This window comes from Ursus maritimus, unplaced genomic scaffold (assembly GCF_017311325.1).
Source record: "Ursus maritimus isolate PB19 unplaced genomic scaffold, ASM1731132v1 scaffold_26, whole genome shotgun sequence".
NCBI classification, from domain to species: Eukaryota; Metazoa; Chordata; class Mammalia; order Carnivora; family Ursidae; genus Ursus; species Ursus maritimus.
In genome coordinates, this window is record NW_024425119.1 from 24,500,440 (window position 1) to 24,522,646 (window position 22,207).

The 22,207-nt window shown below is 37.2% G+C and overlaps 1 protein-coding gene across 1 annotated transcript in view; it reads right to left on the bottom strand.

The window, feature by feature from the left end:
• ITPR2 (inositol 1,4,5-trisphosphate receptor type 2) overlaps window positions 1-22,207 on the bottom strand; it is a 474,341-nt gene that overhangs the window by 209,957 nt on the left and 242,177 nt on the right. Inside the window, exons 35-37 of the mRNA XM_040642268.1 lie at window positions 14,905-15,095; window positions 9,893-10,035; window positions 4,776-4,884 (exon numbers count right to left, since the gene is read on the bottom strand). Coding sequence (XP_040498202.1) covers window positions 4,776-4,884; window positions 9,893-10,035; window positions 14,905-15,095 — 443 coding nt within the window. The remainder of the gene's footprint in view (window positions 1-4,775; window positions 4,885-9,892; window positions 10,036-14,904; window positions 15,096-22,207) is intronic.

Consider the following 22,207-nt stretch of genomic DNA (forward strand, 5'->3'; position numbering starts at 1 on the left):
AAATGTTATATATTTAGGATCAGAACTTAGAGACATCTATGTTTCTGATTTATATACAATTCTCCCTTTTTATGAGAGGAATAATTTGTAATGCTCTGTAAATCTTAATGGACAAGGATACTAATGAGTATAAGATGAAGGGGGGAAAAAATCCTGAAAACCAAACCAATCCTCTGAACACAGTCCTTCTTGTTCCCTGTTCCCCCTCATCAACCACCTCTATCCAACCCCCATAGCTTGTACCTCCATTACCACCTCAGGTAAACCCTTACTCAGATCTGGACCTGAAACATCTTTAAATACACAAAACAATGGTGCGGGGCTATAATCACACAGCTCTGTTCAACAGCACACATAGCCTATCAGGTATTCCTTTTTTGTGGTAGAGAGGTCACAGAAATAAGAGTGGGACAAAATGGCTTTCAGGATTGAGAACATTTGAAATCATACTGCCCTGAAGCCATTTTAAAACATTCCTTCTCTTCCCTTTCGCTCTCCAAATTGTAAACATACATATACTAATATGGCATTTTTTAAAAAAACTCTGGTAATTTTTCCCTTTAAGGACTTGCTATATGTAACTTTCATGTTTTATTCTTCAATAAAATTAAGGACTATAACTTAGAGTATGACACGTAGTCATATATGATGACTAGGTGATTCACACACAGACACACACAACAGAACATTACATTTTCCTCTACTTATAATATCTCTTCAAGATATTGCCCATCCACATCTTCTCTCTCAAACTTTTAGCATAAACTAAGAAACATGAAACAAGGAAGAATATTAAGTAAAATTCATCTAGGAATTGCAATCAAAGTATTATAAATTGTAAATGTTTTAAAAATAATTGACTAAATGCCAGATAAAATGCAGTTACATGATGATTTTACTTAAGGCAAACAAAATCAGAAAACTGGGGTCTTAATGTTGGAAATTGTTTCAAAGGGCATCTTGTTCAACCATGAAGCAAATTTAGGTTTCATTGCTCAATTTTTTTTAAATTTTACCAGCTACACAAACATACACAACTTCTGATACTGGAAACCAAAAAAGCATAAATGTAAATGGCAATTTTTTTAAGGTTGTGAATTTAAGTACGTGGAGTCTGAAACATATCCTCACATTTTTTGAAAGTTCACACTACACCGCTTCACTTTTACAAAAGACCTACATTTATACCTGTTTTCACTCACTGAAAGAAATCTGAAGATTTTCACTTTTATTAAAAAAAAAAAAAAAAAAAGCAAACATGGCACAGAGCTATGATGGAGACAGCGAGCACCGAAGCTCTCTCCCCTGGAACCACACTAAGCATGTCAGCATCAAGCCCCTTAGCTTTGAACTGTGTCTGTGAGCACCTGTGCTTTATTTCCATTCAGTCTGTGCGTTCGTTTGCAAGATGTGTCCCAAGGTATCAGAAAAGCCTAAGAGAGGTTATATCTTAGGTCTAGGAATGCAGAAAAATTTTCCATATAAGTTAATGGTAATCACTTATTTGCTTTATACCATTTTGACCTATAGAAGGTTTCATAGGAACACTCCACTTTGGGATAGCAGGGGAAACCTGTATTAGGATAGCTAGTGTGAAAAACCCTGGTACCCTGGTGTGAGTTCTCAGTTTTGATTTACTTCTGAGAGATCTTTTGGAAATACTTCGAACACAAACAGTAGGCAACCAGTTGATGGTAGAAATTCAGTTATCAGACAACCATATATTAGGTACCCTCTGTGACTTACTGCCATTCTGAGTGTCTTCACATTTTTTTTGTTATATTCATTCACATTTAAACTGTCCTACATTAGCAATTTTAATCAGCCCCAAGTAAACTCTCCATCTACAATGTCATTTCTCACTGTCAGTAAAAGAATTATTGAGATATTTGAATGGTGGCCTATCCCAACTATGTCTGTGCCCTAACTACCAGAACCAGTGAATATGTTACAAGGCAAAAGGACTTTGCAGGTGTGATGAGGAATCTTGAGATAGGAGAACAGACGGGATTATCTAGGTGGGTCCAATATAAGTGTAATTTCAAGAGGGAGGCAGAAGGGTCAGAGAGGAGATGTGACAGTGGAGCGTGTGTGTGTGTGTGTGTGTGTGTGTGTGTGCGAATGGGGGGGGGGTGGAAGATGCTATGCTGCTGGCTTTGAAGATGGAGAATGGAGTCACAAGCCAAGGAATGAAGGAGGCCTCTAGAAATTAGAAAAGGCAAGGAAAGTCTCCCTTAGAGTCTCCAGATAGAACACAGCCTGGCCAATACCTTGATTTTAAGCTTTTGACCTCCAAAACAATAAGATCGATTTCTGGTAAACGGAAAACTCATATAATCATGAAAACACAGACACCTATCATCCTACTACGGATGATCAGGGTTTTTTCTGAGAGTACACCATGAGTCGTAGAATATCTTTGACCGCTTTCTGAATCTGTTACCCAGTGCCGTTTCACTCAGACTGGTGAATCATTTCACTCCCACCCCCACCCCCCCGCCACTGACATGAATAATTGCTCTAAATCAAGTCCTAGTCTGGCATTTACTGTGTGACCTCAGGCAAATCCCATACATCTCTGGGTCTCAATGACATCCTTTACAAATGCTTGGACTAAATACTCAGAAATAGCCTGTGGCATCGTAAAAGAGAGGCACAAAGTATTTTGGTAATTCTATTGAGAAGGTAATCACCACTCACTGGAACAAGTGATAAGTACTACCCATTAGAGCTCCCCTGCAAAGATAACACGAGGGGTTACTGAGGTTTGTCTGGATTTTAGCAATACATGATTCCAAATGTAGCAAGGTTTGGTGCAGGATAAGCCTGAGGTACATTTCAGGCACACAACCACACAGACTTCTGGAGGCTAATGGATGAGGAAGGGTGGGGACAAAAAGCACTGGGGACTGTAATGAAGGGTCTGGAACACCAAGGCAGTGCAGAGCCCCTGACAGTTTCTGAAAGACTCTTAGGATCTCTGCAGGCTAGGCTCCACAAGTCCACTAGCACGTGAATTGTATCCCACAGTGGCCCCTGGCAAGCTGTGTCATTCCTCTCCTTATCCCCAGTGCCCAGGCACAATACCAGCATTTAGTATCATTCATAGTATATGTGATAAGTGACTGAGTGAACAACCCCAACTAGCCTTTCTCATCTTAAGTGTTCCCTATGGGCTATGTCCTGGTGGTGCCATTCACATCATATCAAATGAGAATGGTGCCTCTTGGACTTTGAAAACAGCAGCTCTGCCTCCTTTCAAGCTCTGTCTCGGAGAGGTGGACTACTGGAGCTTTCTAGGCAAGAGATACTGAAAGTCTGAACTAGCAAAGGCAGCGGGAATGGAAAGGAGAAACAGGTGCCAGCATGATTTATTCTAGGGTGGTTTGGGAGATACACTAATACTTTTAACGAGTCAAAGTAAAATCTTACTGTATTTCTTCATAATAATCTGTTACATAAAATTGGAATTCTTATGTATCTCCTGTTAAGCACAAGTTACTATTATTATAAACCTCACTCTTCTGTAAAAATTTATATTGACCCCATTTTTCTATTTTGGGATCTAGTACTTCAGTCAAAATCAAACCATCTATAGCAGTATTTTAAGGAACCAGAGAAAGACAACAAAAAGGTCTGAAATTGACCATTTTTTACAAGCATACCAAATACTCAGACTTATAAGCATTTTTCTTGAGTCCTATGTTACAGAAACTTTTGCCAAAATTGCACTGACCACCTTTATTTCTGTAATTTGCTTCCCAAACATAGTTTAAATGATGAAGAGAACTAATGCAAAGCAAGTCATTTTGATCATAAAGCAAGCATCTGATTCAAATGGAGTTTTGAAGTTATGCCCCTTCTATTAATATCCAAGATCCCATTGCATTTCTTTTCTACAAGATTAAATAAAAAAAAAACCCTACCACTATAATCTTTTTGGAATTAGATAGCATATACATAAATTAATAAATAAAATTCTTCCAATTTTAAACATATCAGATGATTAGCATTTGCAGAATCAGACCATAAAGTTATTAAGGAACATGGTACAAATTTTGTTTGATACCTAACATGTAAGTAAAGATAGCTAGCTAAAAAAATAAAAAGCAAAACAAAACAAAACCCACCTCACTAGATTTATATTTTATATTTAAGTGTATCACCTTGGGTATTAGACATGCTGCTAGCTATCTCTTAATGAGGACCTGAGCTGTCATTTTTAATAACAGAATGACAATTATTACCTATAAGTTATATTCCCTGAAAATCATTTGTGCAATACTTACATTAATATAGGTAAGAATAGAAACTTACTATTCCACTTAAAAAATAGTATTATTTTATAATACAAGGCATAATATTATAGAAAACGAAAGGGACATATATTTACAATAAAAGATCAACACATGCCCAAACGCACAGACCATTTAAATATGCAGCAGAATTTTATACAGAATTTTAATAATGAATCTCAGTTGTTCATTGTAAAAAAAAAAAGTCATTTGGTCTATACGAGAAAAATACACATATTCAAGATAAAATATATTAAAACAAATGAGCCAAATACTTGGGCCATTCTAATCTTAGTTTTTTCTCAATTCAAGCCAGAGCTGACAGATGAATAACCATACAAACAAATTATCTAATTCATCTAAGTACACATGCCATTAGTATGTAATACAAGCAATCACCTCATAGCCCATGTAATTCATTGGTACGGCATACTAGAAATTCTACTTTATTTTCAAATACTAAAAATTTAAAAACTATACCTCTTCCACAAAGCTGTCTTTCTTCTCTAGCATTTCTCGTAAAGTCTGAAGAATTTTAATGCACAGCTTTTCTTCTTTCTCCATTAGTTTCTTTGTATGATTAATCAACCTTAAAGCAGAATATTAAATCTTAAATACAACAGTACTTTCTCTTCGGGTGTATAGTAACATCATATACGAGAGGGAAAAAAGTCACACTATTATTTGAGAATATGAAGTAAACACGATACCTATTTTCAAAACTTTAAAATTACGCTTCAGCTCACAGACTTTGTATTATAAAACATCCTTTGCTTTACAGGCAGTATATTTCAGTACTTTCAAATTTGTTCAAGTAGCATACTTTTAGTGGGACACAATACTCTAAAAGACAATGAGACACTGATTATCTTTAATCCCATCCTATGAACTCAAACAATTTTACTAGTAGAGAAATATGAATATTTGCAGCATATTATATTTTATTGTATTATGTTATACTGTATTATTTCCCATAGTCTGTATTACTTAATTATATAGGTGCAGCAGCAGTATACAACACTGCAACCTCAGCATAATGGGCTACTTTCCAGTTTCTGTTAATAATAATGTGCTATTTTTCACTACAAGGGCTTGGTAGAAACAGGCAGTTTTGTGATTAGAAGCAAAAAACCATAACAACAAAGTAACATCAAGACAGTCTATTCACGTACTATTTTTACTATAATTTGGGCAAAAATTCTAATTTTATAGTGGTAACCTTTGCACTGCTGTTCCGTCAGGAGAAAAGTTTGAAGATCATAGCTATATATCATCCTCAAGAACTCAAAATCAAGTAAAATGTTCATAATCACAATGAATAGCTTATCATATAAAACTCAGAAAAAGCTGGTTCTCACAATGACCCTGTGAGACGCGTCTTCCTAGAAAACAGAATGATGTTGAACATATTGGAATGGTCCCATTTCGGTGACATAACAGGAGTACTATGGGACATAACCCGAGGAAAAGGGAGCTTTCACTAGATAATGACTAGTCAGCGCTTCTCAGGTGTCAAGGTGAAGTACTAGGACTTCTCACGGCTCCTCTCAATTCATCCTCACAACAAGCCAATGCTACGGGTTCTGTTATCAGGCTCATGAGAAAACAGAGGGCCAGAGAGATAAAGCAGCTTGCCTGTAGTGACACAATCATTAAGTGGTAGGATCTGGAAATAGACCTATGTCCATCAGGCCACAAAGCCAAGACTGTGAAGCACCATTCTGTCGTGACATGACCCATTTACTAATCTCTTGAGTCTCAGAGTTACTCTGAAGAAAGTCCCCAGTCAGCCACCTCTTACATATGATAAGTGTTACAATACAGGTAATGGCAAGTGCCATAAACTACACAAAGATACTACTACATTCTTGGGGAAGTTTCCTAGCGCTGATAAGAGGTTCCTATGAAGAGATAACTTTTAATGACGAAGATTTCACCTGGCAGGAAAAGGTGGAGAGAGAAGGTGTCCTTCCAAAGGGAATGATATGAACAAAGGGCAGAGGCAGAAAGCTGACCTTCCTGTCCAGGAAATGATAAGTACTCCAACTGCCAGCTGACACATGAAGACATGAAAGAAGAGAGGATAAGAGATGCTATCTGAAAAGAAGGAACTGGGAATATTACACTAAAGAGTCTGGAATTTATAGAAAATAGGTCCTGTTTTAAAGGACCTGAATGACCCTGCCTATATGGGAAAGATGACGTGGAAGAATAAGAACAAGGCAAGGGATGAACAGGCATGTGATGGGGTAATTGTACACGAAGTAATATAAAAAAAAAAATAGCCAGGACTCGTCAATGACAAATTGGAAGTGGAAGAAGAGGAGGAAGGGCAGATCACAGACACCTGAAATTTATGGACAGGGTGAGTGAATGGACAAGTGAGATTTTTAAACGATTCCCATGCCATGCTGAAGGAGTAGCACACAGTGAAAGAACAGTGATTTCCTTTCAGACATGTGAACTCTGGGCAAGGTGTCCTATATTCACGTGGTCAGGTTCAGCAGGCAGAATAACTGTTCTCGAGTTCTCCTTGCAAGGAGAACACCTGCCTTCCTGACACTTCTGCTATTTCATCCTTTCTTTCGTGTGATAGTCCTTGAATGCATAAACATAATTTTGGTGGTCATCGTAAATTTCCTTTGATTTTTTTTTCTCTCAGGCTATTTTAATTTTCTTTAACTTTTCTTTAGATAAATACTTCATTCACCAACCATTTGACAACATCAAGCATAAGGGTGAATACCATTTGCTAGGGATTTATACAAGGTATTCCTCTGTTACATAATGTCTGCTTGAGTAAAATCTGTGGCCTTCTAAAATTGTTTTCTATGATCTAAAGAAAAAGGTAAGTTTCACAAAACAACTCACCATATAAATACATATGTGTAGTGTATTAAGAACACAAAAGTTACTTTTACTATATGAGATGCACTCTGATATTTTATATTTTTCTTAATTCATTTTTTAAATTAATGTCTTCCTCTCCTCCCTATATTAATTTTTAAACCCATAAAAGGAAGCACATCTCATAGTCTGATAAACTCTGAGATTTTCCTTCATAAGGGAGGAGAAGTGCTAATTTGAATAGATTGTAACCAGACACCTTAAAGGTTAACACCTACATTGACTTATTCTTTCTTTATTCTCTTCTCTCTGAATTTATGGGACAAAGTAGACATGGGAATTTGGGATCTTTCCTGGGATCTACCCCTCACATTCTGCACCAGACCGATCTGAGTCAACAAGTTCCAAGAATTAAATTCATTTGAGGAAGTCGGAGGCCCCACAAAGGCCTTGGACCTAAGCTCTCTTCTCCAGCTAAGCTTTACCAGAGAGCTCTGTGCAGTAATACAAGGCCCCTTGCATAGCTATTAATAAAGTTGGATTCTAACTTTATTAGATATCCCTGCACATAAAACCCTTGGTTCTTCACAGAGTTAGGGAAGGAGTAGGATAAGCACTAGAGCAGAAAACAGACATTCCTGAGCCGCTGGCCATACTACAATCCTAATAGCACAAAAATCTCTTCTCTAACCACTAAAGTATGTGACATCTTTTTTTCCATCTGAGTGTAGTATCTATAATATGTTCCCACTATTCTATTGCTCCGTGTCTCTCCTTTTAGGTACCTGGTGTTGCAACAGATTTGCTTTCAGCACATGTTCAGCAGAGGCCAATATTTTCTTGGCATTTTGAGTTCTTTATGTCATCTTTTCAGAGACCTACATCTTTAAATTCTCGACCAGCGCCATCCAACATAACTTTTTCTGCAATAATTGAGACATTCTCTATCGGTGCTATCAAATTTGTTGGCTGCTAGCCACATATGGCCATTAAGCACTTAAAATGTGGCAAATGTGACAGGAACTGAATATTTTCTTTGTATTTTTATTCATTTAAATTTTAATTTAAAAAGGTATGTGTAGCTAGGAACTACTGTATTGACAGCCTAATTCTTGGCACTGAGTCAGCAAACTTTTTTCCTAAATAGCCAAAGAATAAACATTTTAGGCCTCGTGGGCCACACAACCTCTGTGGCAACGAGGTAACAATGCTATAATAGCCATAGACAACATGTGAATGAAAGTGTGTAGCTGTGTTTCAATAAAACTTTATTTGCAAAAATGATCAGAACGACCAATTTACCCTGAAGGCCACAATTTGCCAGCCCCTGTCCTAGACTATCAAGTCTCTGGGATATATCTATAATGTCATATTAATTTCCTGGAGTTACAATCCTCGTTTACTACCCACTTTTTAATTCACATACTATGCATTTATATACATTCATAAAAGGTAAAGGGTATTTCTCAAAGGCCCTATTTTCATACTGAAATACTAATGAATACCTCTACTTAATTTTCTTTTTTTCTAATGGCTTCCATGGTTATCAGTTTTGCAGATACGCTGGACCCCTTCACTTAAAAATTCTTATTAGAAGACTGGCAAGTGTCCAGACGAACACATTCTTCCTAGTCCCCATAAGACATAGGGGGTCTAGTGCCAAGAATCCATGATTCTGGCCGTAATACAAAAACCCCGCCTATTCTTCAAAATGATTCCTGCAGTCAGTTCTTCTCATCCCATATCTTATTTTCTCTCCACAAATCCCAGTTTTAACTGGTAAAAGGAAGGAACACACTTCTTGTGTCCCCCAGTCCTTCCAATTTTACCTCCATGCATCACAGTCAATAGAGGGGGTTTCAGCAATATCTTCAACTATGCAGGAATTAGCTGTGATAGATATGTTTCGAGGGGGTTGGCAACCTCCTCCGACTCTCCATCCAAGAAGACGAAGTACCTCTGACTGCCATCTTGAATGAATCACTCAACGAGTGGCCTCAACATTAAGACCTGTCTCTTTTTTCTGGAGCTGGTTACACTTTCTCTCACAACTTGCAGATCTTCCTTGAGAATTACTCATTTACCATTAAAATGGAAATATTTTAGGATAAACACATCAGCTGTACTACATCCGACAACAGCACAAAAATGCTGAGAGAAATAAGTAGATGAGAGGCTGCAGATGAGGATGGTCAAGGAGGCATGGCAGAGAGCTATGTGGAGACGTCACAGCTCTTCATCTAAAGCACGCCTCAGCCTTCCCACCACCGAAACAAGGCTGAGCCCTCAATCTCTCAGTGTTTGTGCAGACAGATATGAGAGGAAAGCACAAGGAGGACGATAACACACATAGCAAGACCTCAATAAATGCTAGTTCCCCTTCCTTCCTCTCTGTTAATGAAAATAAGTGACTTTAAACAGGAATCTTTTTGAAGGTGACACCACATAGTGTGTGTGGAATTAGAGAGGAATAGAGAGGAATTAGAACCAAAATATTATTTCATGTGATATTTCGTGCCCAATAATGACATTTTATTTTCAGTAAACTTTAGCAAAATATAACTTGACTTTCACCAAAATAAAATTTCAATTGAATCAAATTACTAATTTTGGAAGTATTTAACATGGATTTAGATCTTTCCCATATTCTGTGGGTTGCCATTATGCACCAGCAGAGCAAAAAGCAGAAATGTGTTAGAGGCCATCTTGGTTTGGTAACACTAGCAGAATCTCAGATTGTACCCACTTACTTGGACATGAAAGCACCACATCTTATTCTTGCATCACTCCCCTCAGGGAACAGTAGTTCTGGACTGTACAGCACATCAACCAACACTGAGAATTCAGCCTGCATCATCGGGCTGAACTGTTGCTCCAATGAGGCCACTACATCCTAAGGAATAAAGCACAAGAGAACCCACATGAAGACCTAAGTCAGATTTTATCACTTGGAGATATGACAGGTCTAAGAATAGTAAGGAGAAACAAGACATGGGAATTTCAGAGATGTACCCTACCTTCCCAAGGCATCAAATGTCTGTGCTCTAAGTATAGTCTGGTTGCTGTATGAATACTGCTTGGGTCACCTTTTTCATTTATAAGCTAAGAGAAGAGAAGGGTGGGTAGGTATATGGTTTCTAAGGATATATATACACAAGGTGAAAAGTCAGTGAAGCCCCTGTTACAAGCCCTGCAGTATCTAGGATTTTAATGGAGACATGATAGGTATTCAGCAAATTAGAATAAACTGGAGTGTGCTTGAGGAACAGCTTAAAAAAAGGTTCCATATGTATTTCTGGTCATCTGGAACTAAAAGTGTCTTCCAATGGGGAAATTCCTTGACATATTCTTTGAAGCAGTATTAGCACTTCACAAGGGTTCGATGACATTTAATACGATTTCAAATTACATCTTTTTGATAGACATTATTGGTCACCTACCCGCCTTTCTCCATCCTTCTCCTTGCTAATAAGATCCCCATGTTGTTTCTCAACTAGGCAGCAACATCCTCAGGGAGATGAGCTCCCTCAGCTTAGGGTCATGGTTGATTAGTTTAAGCCAGTCATGGTCATTTCAGTTCCCCTGCCAGTGGTTACTCTAGACATGATTATGTGACACTGTCCTAGCTAATAGGACATCAGGTGATTCAGCTGAGCAGGCAGTGGTTAGGGGAGGCAGGGGTAGACTCTTTTGAAACTACCTGTGGCTCTCAAGACAGCTTGAGAATGCGAACCCAAAATGTGTGGCAGCCCCCGTATGACTTTTGGAGAACAGCCTTAGGCTGAAAGCCAAGAGACCAACAGTGTTAGGGCCCTACTCTATTGAGCTACTAAATTAACCAGTGCGAGAAGAGCCCCAACTCCAGATTCCTTGTTATGTGAAACAAATAGTTTTTACTGTTTAAGACACTTTTCATTAAAATTGGGTTAATTATAGCTGAAAGCATTCTCACTGACATGTTTCTAAAATGGTCTGTGGGCAATGACAATTTACTGAACATTCTTTAACGACTAAAGCATCCCCTTTTTGTTTTTAAAATAACTATGTTAAAAGACAAAAAAATCTTCTCACATAAAGCAATATTTTATTCGCCCATACCTACGACATATTTTGTTCAGCAGAAAACTGATTGCCAATTGCTTGTTGTTACTTTCAGCTACAGCAACACAGATGGGGTACACCTCTCTTGATTTCTTATGGCTAAATCTCAGGAGTTAACTCTTGCTTAACTTCCTTCCCTTTTTAGCAAAAGTGATCATTTCTACTTCGACTATTCTAATAAGCTTTCTGAGAAACTTCTGATGACAGTTAAAAGAAACTACCAGGAAGGCAATAACACAAACTGGAAACTAGATATTCTATAATGTGGGAAGAGAATACGCTTATCAAATCTATGACCCTATTTAATAAAATGTGCCTATTTTTCAGATTACCTCTCTTCATTTCATTTACTAAACACATATGTTCAGGCTCCTATGATGTGAATTCTGTCTTCAGCTTTTATTTTGATCACAAGCCAATTATATAATCTCTCTAACTTGTTATTTCCCCATGTGAAAAGTCAAGATAATGATACTCAATTACATGGGTTTGCTGTGAGGATTAAAGGTAAGTACACAGAACAGCCTCTAATACATAAAGGCCACTTATTCCTCAATAAATGTTTGTAATCATTACTCTTGAGCACTCGTTAGTTCCAATCATCACCCTATTAACAAATCCAGTGGTTACTTTGCTGTCCTCATCTTACCCCACCACTGCTAAGCATTTTACACACTTGTCTCTACTCTGTCAAACCCCTTCTGCTCTTGGCTTCTGTGACATCACACTTTCTCTATTTTCCACCTATGTCATGACCATTCCTCTGCCAACTCCCAGTAGCTCCTGATCCTTTCTTGTGAGAAATCTCATCCAAGTCCATGGTTTTAATATCATATATATGCTGGAATGTTCCACATTCATATTTCCTGCATGGACATCTTTCTAAACCACTCTGGACTCATATATCCAACTGCCTATTTGAATACCCACATGGGTATCTAAATAGGCATCTCAAACTTAAAATCTCACACACAGAATTCCTAATTACAATTCTCCCATTCTTCCCTACCTTAGCAAATGATTCAATCATATCATATCCTCCACTCTTCTTTCCAACACCCCACAACTCATCCACCCATCTACCAAGTTCTGTTGGCCCTACAACCAAATATATCCAAAATTCATCTCCTCTTCACTACAATCACTACTCCTGTAAGCTAAGCTGCCATTATCTTTTGCCTGAATTAATGTAAAAGAGTCACTGCTTCTATGTCTGGGTCCTATAACCCACTCATCACTCAAAATCCAGTGACCTTCTAAAAAGCAAACCAAGTCATGCTTTTCCTCTACTGGAAATCTCCAACGAGTTGCCATCTCACTTAGAATAAAATCCAAATGCCTTGCCATGCAAGTCTCTACATGATTTGGCTCCTAATTTCATAATCCTCTCCTCCTTTGCTCACTATACTCCTAGCCCAATGGGCTTCTCTTGGCTCTTCAAACCCACCAACTTCATTCCTGCCTAAGGACCTTTGCATTTACTATTCCTTCCCAGTAAAAAGCTTTGTCCTCAAATCTTTGAATAGATGATTCCTCTTCCTTATTCAGGTCTCAACTCAAATGTCACCTCAACAGAGAAGAGTTCCCTACTATAAGATCATTCTCCCAGTATGTTTTCACCATGTCGTTACCATGCTTTATTTTATTCATAGCAGTTTTAATTACCTAACATTATATTATTTATCTAACAGGTGAGGATGCATGTTCCATGAGAGCACAGGGCTCACGGCTCTATCTCTAGCACACATTAACTAGTATTGAGTTTTTACTAAATACATATTTATTTAATGAGTGTACCGACACATGCCCTCTCTATGCTGGCTAACACTTCTATCCATCTCTCCTTTGAAATGTTCTACTCTTTCTGCTCTCATAAACCTGACTCCTCTTCTTTCTGACGCTGTCTTTTGTCTCTCTTACTAAGCCATTCTGCCACTCCTGGCCTCTTACAAGATGTTCTTTGTTGTTCCTATCACTATATTCTCCCTTTGAGCAACACCATCCACTGTCCTTGCTCCAGCTAATATCTTCAAATATAGACTTAATTCCAATACACTTAATAGTCTGTTAATGTGATTCAGTATATTAGCAATGACCATGGCCAACCTCCTTCCACTGTATTCTCTCCCTCCCTCCTACAATAAAAAGTCTTAATAATAGCACCTAGTCTCCAATCATCAGTGCCTTTTAAATGCCTCTCGTTCCGTCTCTCCCTCTCTCCACCCAAGGCAGGTCTATTGACCCTGTCTTCATTATTGGATATAAGCCCTGTTTCTTCAATTCATTCATACTGCCACCTGCCTGAGATATTTAGTGATTCTTTTCTTTTTCTTTTCTTTTTTCTTTCTTCTTTCTTCTTCTTCTTTTTTTTTTTTTTCCTTTTGAGAGAAAAGGTGGGGAGGGGCAGAAGGAGCGAGGGAGAGAGAATCTTAAGCAGGCACCACACCCAGCACAGGGCTCAATCTCACAACCCTGAGATCATGACCTGAGTGGAAATCAGGGGTCAGACAGTTAACTGACTGAGCCACTGAGGCACCCCAGATATTTAGTGATTCTTAATTAGCCTGACCTCTTCTAGTCTCTTCCTGATAACTCTTTCCTGCAAACCAATAACTGTTTAATAACTTATAATGATATTTTCACCCAAATTTTCAACGACTTATAGCCTTCAAGTTTTTCATACTAAGTCTAACTTGTCTTTTTAATCACATATAACGCTCAGCTGTTAAAACTCTGAAACTCCACCAATTATTCTACATGTGACCTCTCGCAATATTTATTCGGTTCATGTCTTGACTATTCTCCAAGCCAAACAATTTCCTCAAACCATACCCTAATTCACTCCATGAAATCGTCTACAATTATGTGGGTGGGAAGATTTCTGTTATGAGTTGAATTGTGTCTTCCTAACAAAACTCATATGTTGAAGTACTTCAGAATTTGACTATAATTGTAGATAGGGCCTTTAAAGAGGTAATTAAGGTAAAATGAATTCATATGGGCAGCTCTCATCCAATATGACTGGTGTCCTTATAAGAAGAGGCAATAAGGATACAGACACATATGTGCAGAGGAAGGACCATATGAGGACACAGTGACCTGCAAGGCAGCCACCTGCAAGACAAGGAGAGGGATCTTGGGCTTCTATGTGATAAAATAAATTTCTGTTGGTTAAACCGCCCAGTCTGTGGTATTTTGTGATGGCTGCCCGAGCAGACGAATACAATGTCTCTCTTTACTTGATGTCCCAGAATTTAGGCCAAACACAGGATTGGGATACTATGCAAATCATGGTGCTTACACCATTTTCACGAGTATAAGAGACTACTAAGAGATAAACTGAAGCAAGGTTATGAATATTTAATTTATTACATGAGAATTTATGGTAACTTATTTTTCCAAGTTTTATTATTGAGTATTATTTTGATATAAAGACCCATTACTATACTATCAAACACATTAAATAATACATACTCCCTAAAAATAACAACTTTTACCTGGCAGCCGTGCTTTTAAAAAGAGTAATATTGGTAGGGAATTGTAAGTAAAACCTAGTCCCCAACTAGAACTTGATATTTTTAACCATATTCTATTTGTGTTACTACATATATTAAAAATTATGATTTAGAAAATGGTAAGCCACTGCATGCTCTTATTGTACCTGTAACTTTTCAATAATATTTCTATAATCCCAAGCAGGCCCTCCAAGAGCTTCCTTAAAGCGTGGTCCAGAGCGAGCAGATAGTCTCCAACCCATGGCAGCTCTCTGCACCATATTGGAGTGGCTCTTCAGGAAAAGAGTATTAACTTGGCTGTCCAAATCCACTGGAATGGCGATCCCACGATTCTTTGCTGAAAAAGAAAGAATTAAAATATTTTTCTCTTACTTTGACTACAGCTTCTTACACATTACTGAAATAATTTTACAAACAGATGTAATGAACAGTATGGTGACTATACTTAATACTGTATCGTCTATTTGAAATTTGCTAAAAGAACCAATATTCAAAGTTCTCACCACAAGAAAAAAATTGTAACTATGCGAGGTGATGGATGTAAACTAAATTTATTGTGGTAATCATTCTGCTATATATGCATATATCAAGTCATTATGCTGTACACCTTAAATTAATACAAAGTTATATGTCAAATATATCTCAATAAAACAAGAAAAAAATCAATTCTTTAAACTCTGCCATTAAATTGTTTTCTATAACTACAAAAGCTTTTAACCTGAAAGCATTTCAATTCTTAAGACCAATTATTAATGTGAGCTCATTAAACATTCAAGACCTTATTTGATTTCTTGATGATTAATGTTTGAAATGCACTTCAAACAGCATCAATATAGAAAAACAGTGTAAAACAACCATGCAAATTTGTGCTTTCCCAGCTGCCAAGGAAAATAAAAAAGCAGACAGAAAACACATGATAAAATCCTGCCAGTCTGCTCATTAGTATAATTGATGTGTATGTGTGTATGCATACACATGTCGCACACAAAATTTCAGGTAGTAAAATAGCTGAAAGAAGAAATAAAAAGAAAAGTATAAAAAATCTGTATTTGAAGGGGGCACATTGTAGATGTCCTTCTTCCCCAAATTCACTGAAATGTGTATTTTATTGGACTTATATCATAGTATTGAAAAAATGAGAAAGCTGGCCATAAGGAGAACAGAAATGTTGAGGCATTTCTGCAAGCAGAATGAAGACAGGATTAGTCCATCAGAGAAGGAAGAGGACAGACACTGCTCTACAAGAGGTAAGAGTTAAAACAGGTCTTCCTCAGAACAGAGTCAACCAACACCAAGAGTGGTAATGGGGGAGAGGGGAATTATCTGGGCAACTCATTCAAGAACAGCATGTGCATAGCTGGGAAGTCAAGGTCCTCCCCCCTCTGACTAGCATAAACAGAGCAGTTAGCAAGAGCAGTTTGTATCCAGAGGATAAAGTTAGAGAACTACAGAAAGGTCCTCTCATGAAAGTGAAACACCTCCTGGAAAGAATGTCAAATGAAGGTGTCGGGACTTGACAGAGAAGGAGAATAGAGCTTGAAGTAACTCCAGAGATCTTCATCAAATAAGAAGTAGAATAGGGGAAAGAGAAGAGGCAGCACCAGCAAAAAGAAAAAATATACAAGACTCTAACCCCTGAGCAAAGCTCTCCTATTTTAATACTTGTTAGTATTCTCAGATGGTCTTCTGCTTCACACACACACACACACACACACACACACACACAACCAAAGGAAAGCCTGTATATCATTTATTCAGCTCCTCACCCAGAACTCTGGGTCAGACCTGTCATTTATACAAGAAAGCTAGTAGAGAAACAGACCCTCAAAACTGCAGTGGATCCAATGCAGTCATTACAGACCTTTATAACCATGAACACACCACCAAGAATCATAAGGGAAACTAAGAGCATTAAGAATAACTGGCCCCAGTAAAAACAGAAATCATTCAGGGAAGAATAAAAAATATTTAAATAATTCTGATTATTGTCCTCAGAAAAATCTGGGTATATACTACTCCCCCAAAATTAGCAAATCAGAAAAAGAAAGAAATGTTGGAAATTAAAATATAATTGCACAAACAAACATTTCAAAATGGCTGAAAAAGACAAGGATAAGAATAAAGACCAAGTTGATAATCTGGGAAAGTCAAAGAATCTTCTAGAACATAAAGCATAAAAGATCAAAAAGGAGAACAAAACAGAGAGAATATGAAATAGAAAGAGCCATCCAGGAAGTCAAATATCTAAAATACATAAGTTTCAGAAAGAAATATCAGAGAAAATGGAAGGGAAGAAGTTAAATAAGAAAATAATGACAATTTACTTGATCTGAAGATGTATGTCTTCAAACTGAAAGGACCCACTGTGTGTAAAACAGGATTAAATAAGCATATTGACCATATTCTGGTAAAAACTGACAATGCTGGGGCGCCTGGGTAGCGCAGTTGTTAAGCGTCTGCCTTCGGCTCAGGGCGTGATCCCGCCTTTCCGGGATCGAGTCCCACATCAGGCTCCTCCGCTGGGAGCCTGCTTCTTCCTCTCCCACTCCCCTGCTGTGTTACCTCTCTCGCTGGCTGTCTCTCTGTCACATAAATAAATAAAATCTTAAAAAAAAAAAAAACTGACAATGCTATCATGGGTTGAGTCCTGCCACCCAAAAACATTCTTCGAGTCTAAATCACAGATACCTATGAATGTGACCTTATTTGGAAATAGGGTCTTAGCAAATGTACTCAAGTTAAGATGAGGTCATGCTAAATTAGGATGGGCCCTTATTCAATACAACTGGTGTCCTTATAAGAAAGGGGTGAGGGAAACAGACACACACATAGAGGGAAGAACTCCACGTGAAGATCCAGGCAGAGATAAGATTTACACAGCTTCAAGTCAGGGAATGCCAAGGACTGCCAGCAAACACTGGAAGTGAAGAGAAAGGCTTGTGGTCTCAGAGAGTGTGGCGCCACTGACACCTTGATTTCAGCCTCCAAAATTGTGAAATAGTAAATTTCTATTATTGTAAGCCATTTTGTTCAGGAAATTTGTTATGGTTGCCCTAAAAAACTAATAGAAATGCCAACAGCCAAGAGAAAAAAGAGGATTCCTACAGAAAAGAGACTGGCACCAAACTTCTCACCATCAATATTGTATGCTAGAATTCATAGAATAATATCTTTAAGAGCTAATGGACAACAAATTTTGAAACTAGGAGTTTATACCCACCTAAACTGAAATCAAAAGTGATACCCAAATAAAAACATTTTAGAACATGTAAGTCTCGGAATTTTTTCTCTAAACCCGCTCCAAAAACCACTCAAAGAAAAAGGGAAAGGAATTCAAGAAAATGTCAACGTGAATACAAGAAATCATGGCAACCGAGTATGAACCTGAAGAAGAGAATAAAGCAAGACACAAGTGAAGGAAGATCCATTAGATGTTAATGTTAGGAAATTTTCTTCCAGCTGGAAAAGTCTCAATATCATCACACTACATCTTTGTCTCTAATGGTTATAGGGCGAAAAATATTTACTTAGCATAATATTGTAAGCTCTGATCACTGATTTTTAAATTTTATCATCCCATAAAAGATTTCATTATATTTCTAAATAGAATACAAAATTCAAAAATCATAACAACATAAAACCAATAATCTACTAAGCAACAATTAAAACACAGAGTGGGAGAGAAGAGGTCCAAATGAAGGCGATATGTTATGTTCCTTATTTTTCAGCGTGGAAATATAGATAATATTAACAGCTGTTAGGTCAAAAGGCAGAGACATAAGGATATTATTTAAAGTTATCATGATAGATCCCTGGAACACTCTTTTTTTTTTTTAAAGATTTTATTTATTTATTTGACAGAGGGAGAGAGAGAGAGAGCACAAGCAGGGGGAGCGGCAGAGGGAGAGGGAGAAGCAGGCTCCCTGCTGAGCAAGAAGCCGGATGCGGGGCTTGATCCCAGGACCCCAAGATCATGACCTGAGCCGAAGGCAGACACTTAATCGACTGAGCCACCCAGGTGACCCTGGAAGACTTTTTTTAATGAATGAAATTAGGAAAGAAAGGAGAAAGAGAGAGAATCCCGCTTGCTACGTATAATGAAAGGAAAGCAGCGACAGTAGGCAGTACTAGTTCTGCTGGCGAAAATTCTCTGAAGTTGGAAGATACTTTAAAACTTCTTTGAAAACAGATAATTTTAGCTACCAACACAAAAAGTTAGCAATTTAAACAAGAGCTCTAGCTGAAATTTAAGGAAATAATAAAGCTTTAAGGTAACCCTAAACAATCAAATGCACCACTGCCCAGATTTCCCTAATGAATGTTCTCCTATATTCATTGTAACTGTCCCTTTTCCAGAGCATACACTGTCTCTGTTTATGTCCATCACACACAGCAGAGCAACTGCACTCCTCTTCCATCTGAAGGACAGACGGACTCGGCACTGCCAAGCTGTACATACTTTTATAAATACTCAATCCTGCACCACGATCAAATCCTGGCAAGACTTTGATTCCTTTCTGGCTGCTTCACACATAAGCTGGGCTCGCTCTGAACATTCGAAAGTCAAACAGAAGACAATCCTCTTTTATGTTATTTTCTAAGCAACAAAGAAACAAAAACGTATAAACTTCGATATTCCTCAAAATATATTATAACGAAGTTTAACATTTAAAAAAATCGAGGAGGAGCTTGGGATTTATCTCCCCTTTAGGGATCAGGTACATTAGATAAAACTAACCATCAACTAAATGTGGTTGTTATGAATAGAACTTACACAAAGAAGGCCTCAATGAATATTTTTCTAATGACACCAGCGGAGATGCAGTCCAATGGCAGGACCTCTTAGTCTCGGCAGTGCAGGCTTCTAATTAGCGATCTCAGGAGAATCACACCCACCCCCAATGTCACTGCCACTCTTCCACTATGGCCAATGGCACAGAAAGACCAGGCTCAGGAGAACTCACTATCCCAAACTTACTTTCCTAGTCTCCTGTCCTAGCACAAATTGCACATTATAAATTAACTGAGTAAAATAAAAGCCTTTCTTCCGCCTAAGGTAAACACTAGCCAAGGGCTAAATCACAACTTCTAAGTAATAAAAGAAAATTATGCAATTGGGGAAAAGAGAATTTAAGTTAAAATAAGTCAGCTGTGGAAATAATGATAAAAATTTTTCAAGCAATTATAAAAAATATTAATCCCTTTAAAGGTATGGCTTGAAATAGATTCTCTGCACTGTCAAAATATTATAAATACTAATTCAAAAGCAAAGCTGACAATGCTAATTAGCTTTCCATATATTGTTTAAAAATTAAAGCAGAAAGAATTGTGACTAGGAAAAGAAAAGAATTAATTCATGATCTCACTTACAAAAACAATAACTAGAACATTTATCAAATACAACCAAAAATATAATCCAAATTTAGCTTACTTCTGTTAAATCAGGAAAATTCTGTTATAAATACAGTTAAATGTGAACTAGGATGTTTTGGGGATTACTGGTTATTCCCTGCCCCCTCCCTCTCATTAAGAAAGAGCTAATGACTTTACTACAGCAGTCATTCGTCCGGCCTGTAGCATTAACTTCAACTGTGTGCTTTAATGGAAAGAGTCACGTTAAAGTTTACAATGTTTAAAAAACTAATGATGTCCTGTATGGTGACTAACATAGCATAATAAAAAATTTTTAAAAATGTTTTAAAAAGAAATGTTCCTATTTCTCTTCTAAATTAGAATGCAATTGGGATACTACCTTGTTAAGGATGTTTTGTCAGACAGTAAGTATACGGAGTTCTTTAAAAAACTAATAGTAGAGAGGATGGGCTGTTATTAATGCATTTATTTTTTGTAGAGCTCTGCCTAGAAATAGCTAGTTCTCTAAAATGAGCTATCTTTATTCACCGGTATCTTGATGATTCGGCTAAGCTACTAATTAGGCTTATAAATCCTGAAAAATCTCTGGATATGACTCGTCCTTGCAGTGATTTTAAGATGTAATTGGAATCTATTTCTAATTATTATTCATTAAATATTGCAGATCAGGTGAAATTTTTTAATTAGACAAAATCACTGATGGTATCTGCCAGAACAAAATCTTTAAAGAACACACATATTGCAGTGATAGGTGCCATGGGAAAAATGCTTAGATAGATAAACTGACAAGTAGGGGGAAAGGCAACAGAAAGTATCAGCAGTAATTAGAACCCCTGCTTGGTATGGTCCCACAAGAACCAGGGCAGCAGGTGCACAAGGAAGGGGTAACGGGGTGGGCAATGTGGTGTCTTTTCTGTGCTGTGTCACAAGATCCAAGACAAGTCTCTACCAAAGCACGAGTGGTTAAATGCAAAGAATATTAAAGATATGAAATGCATCTTTCCTGCTTGGTGCTCCAAGTACACTCAATTAATCCCCAAATTGAATAAAGACTATAATTTTATGGGTTATGCAATAACTACTATTGGCACACCTGACTAGTCATCTGGAAAAAATCAAGTTGATTCCATATCTTCTACCTTATAACTAAATCTATTCCAGATAGCTCGCAATCGTAAACAGCCACACCAAAAACACAAACAGGCTGAAAAACTAAAACCATGAAAATTCTCATTGGGAATTTTAAAAACATCTCAGACTGATCAAGACCATTCCGAAGATGAAAGAAAACCTGTAAGCCTAATAGAAAATAAATTTCTGAGTGCCAAAAAATAAAATACAATAAAAATTCAAATGACAAATGAAAAAAAATTTTTAATTGTTATAGGCAAAGAGCATATTTCCTTAATAAATAAAGGGTTATAATGATTGAGAAACTGTCAAGAAAAAAAAATCCTTTAGAAAAATTAAGCAAAGTACAAGAAGTGACAATCCACAGAAAAGGAAATGCCAATGACTCAATCATATGGACAGATTTTTTTCTTCACTCATTAGAAGAGAAACACATATATAATAATATTTTTATTTATAATGATATTTTCTATAACAATATTTGTAAGGATATTATCTATAATGATATTTAATTGTAAGACTGGCAAAGATCTAAGAATTTGATAATGACACGTTATCGAGGAGGAGAATGCTCTCCTACATCACTGGTGACATGTAAATTAAATGGTCTCTACAGAGGGTAGAGTCTGTTAAAATTAAAACACCCAGAAATTCTACTTGTAGGTATTCACCTTATTCTCCCTCATAAGCAAAATGATTAGAAACAACATAAATATCCAGCAATGGGGTTAAATAAAATAGAATATAGGCACATAATAAGATACTATGCAGCCAATGACAAGAGTAGGATAGTCATGCATTTATTTGTATTCATCCATTTATTTTATTCATGCAATAAATACGTACTGAGTACCTACTGAGCTCTAGGCACTATCTCAGGCTCTAAAACTTTGTAACAGATAAGGTATTTAGAAGTGCTTAGCTAAGACACTTGTTCTACTTTGT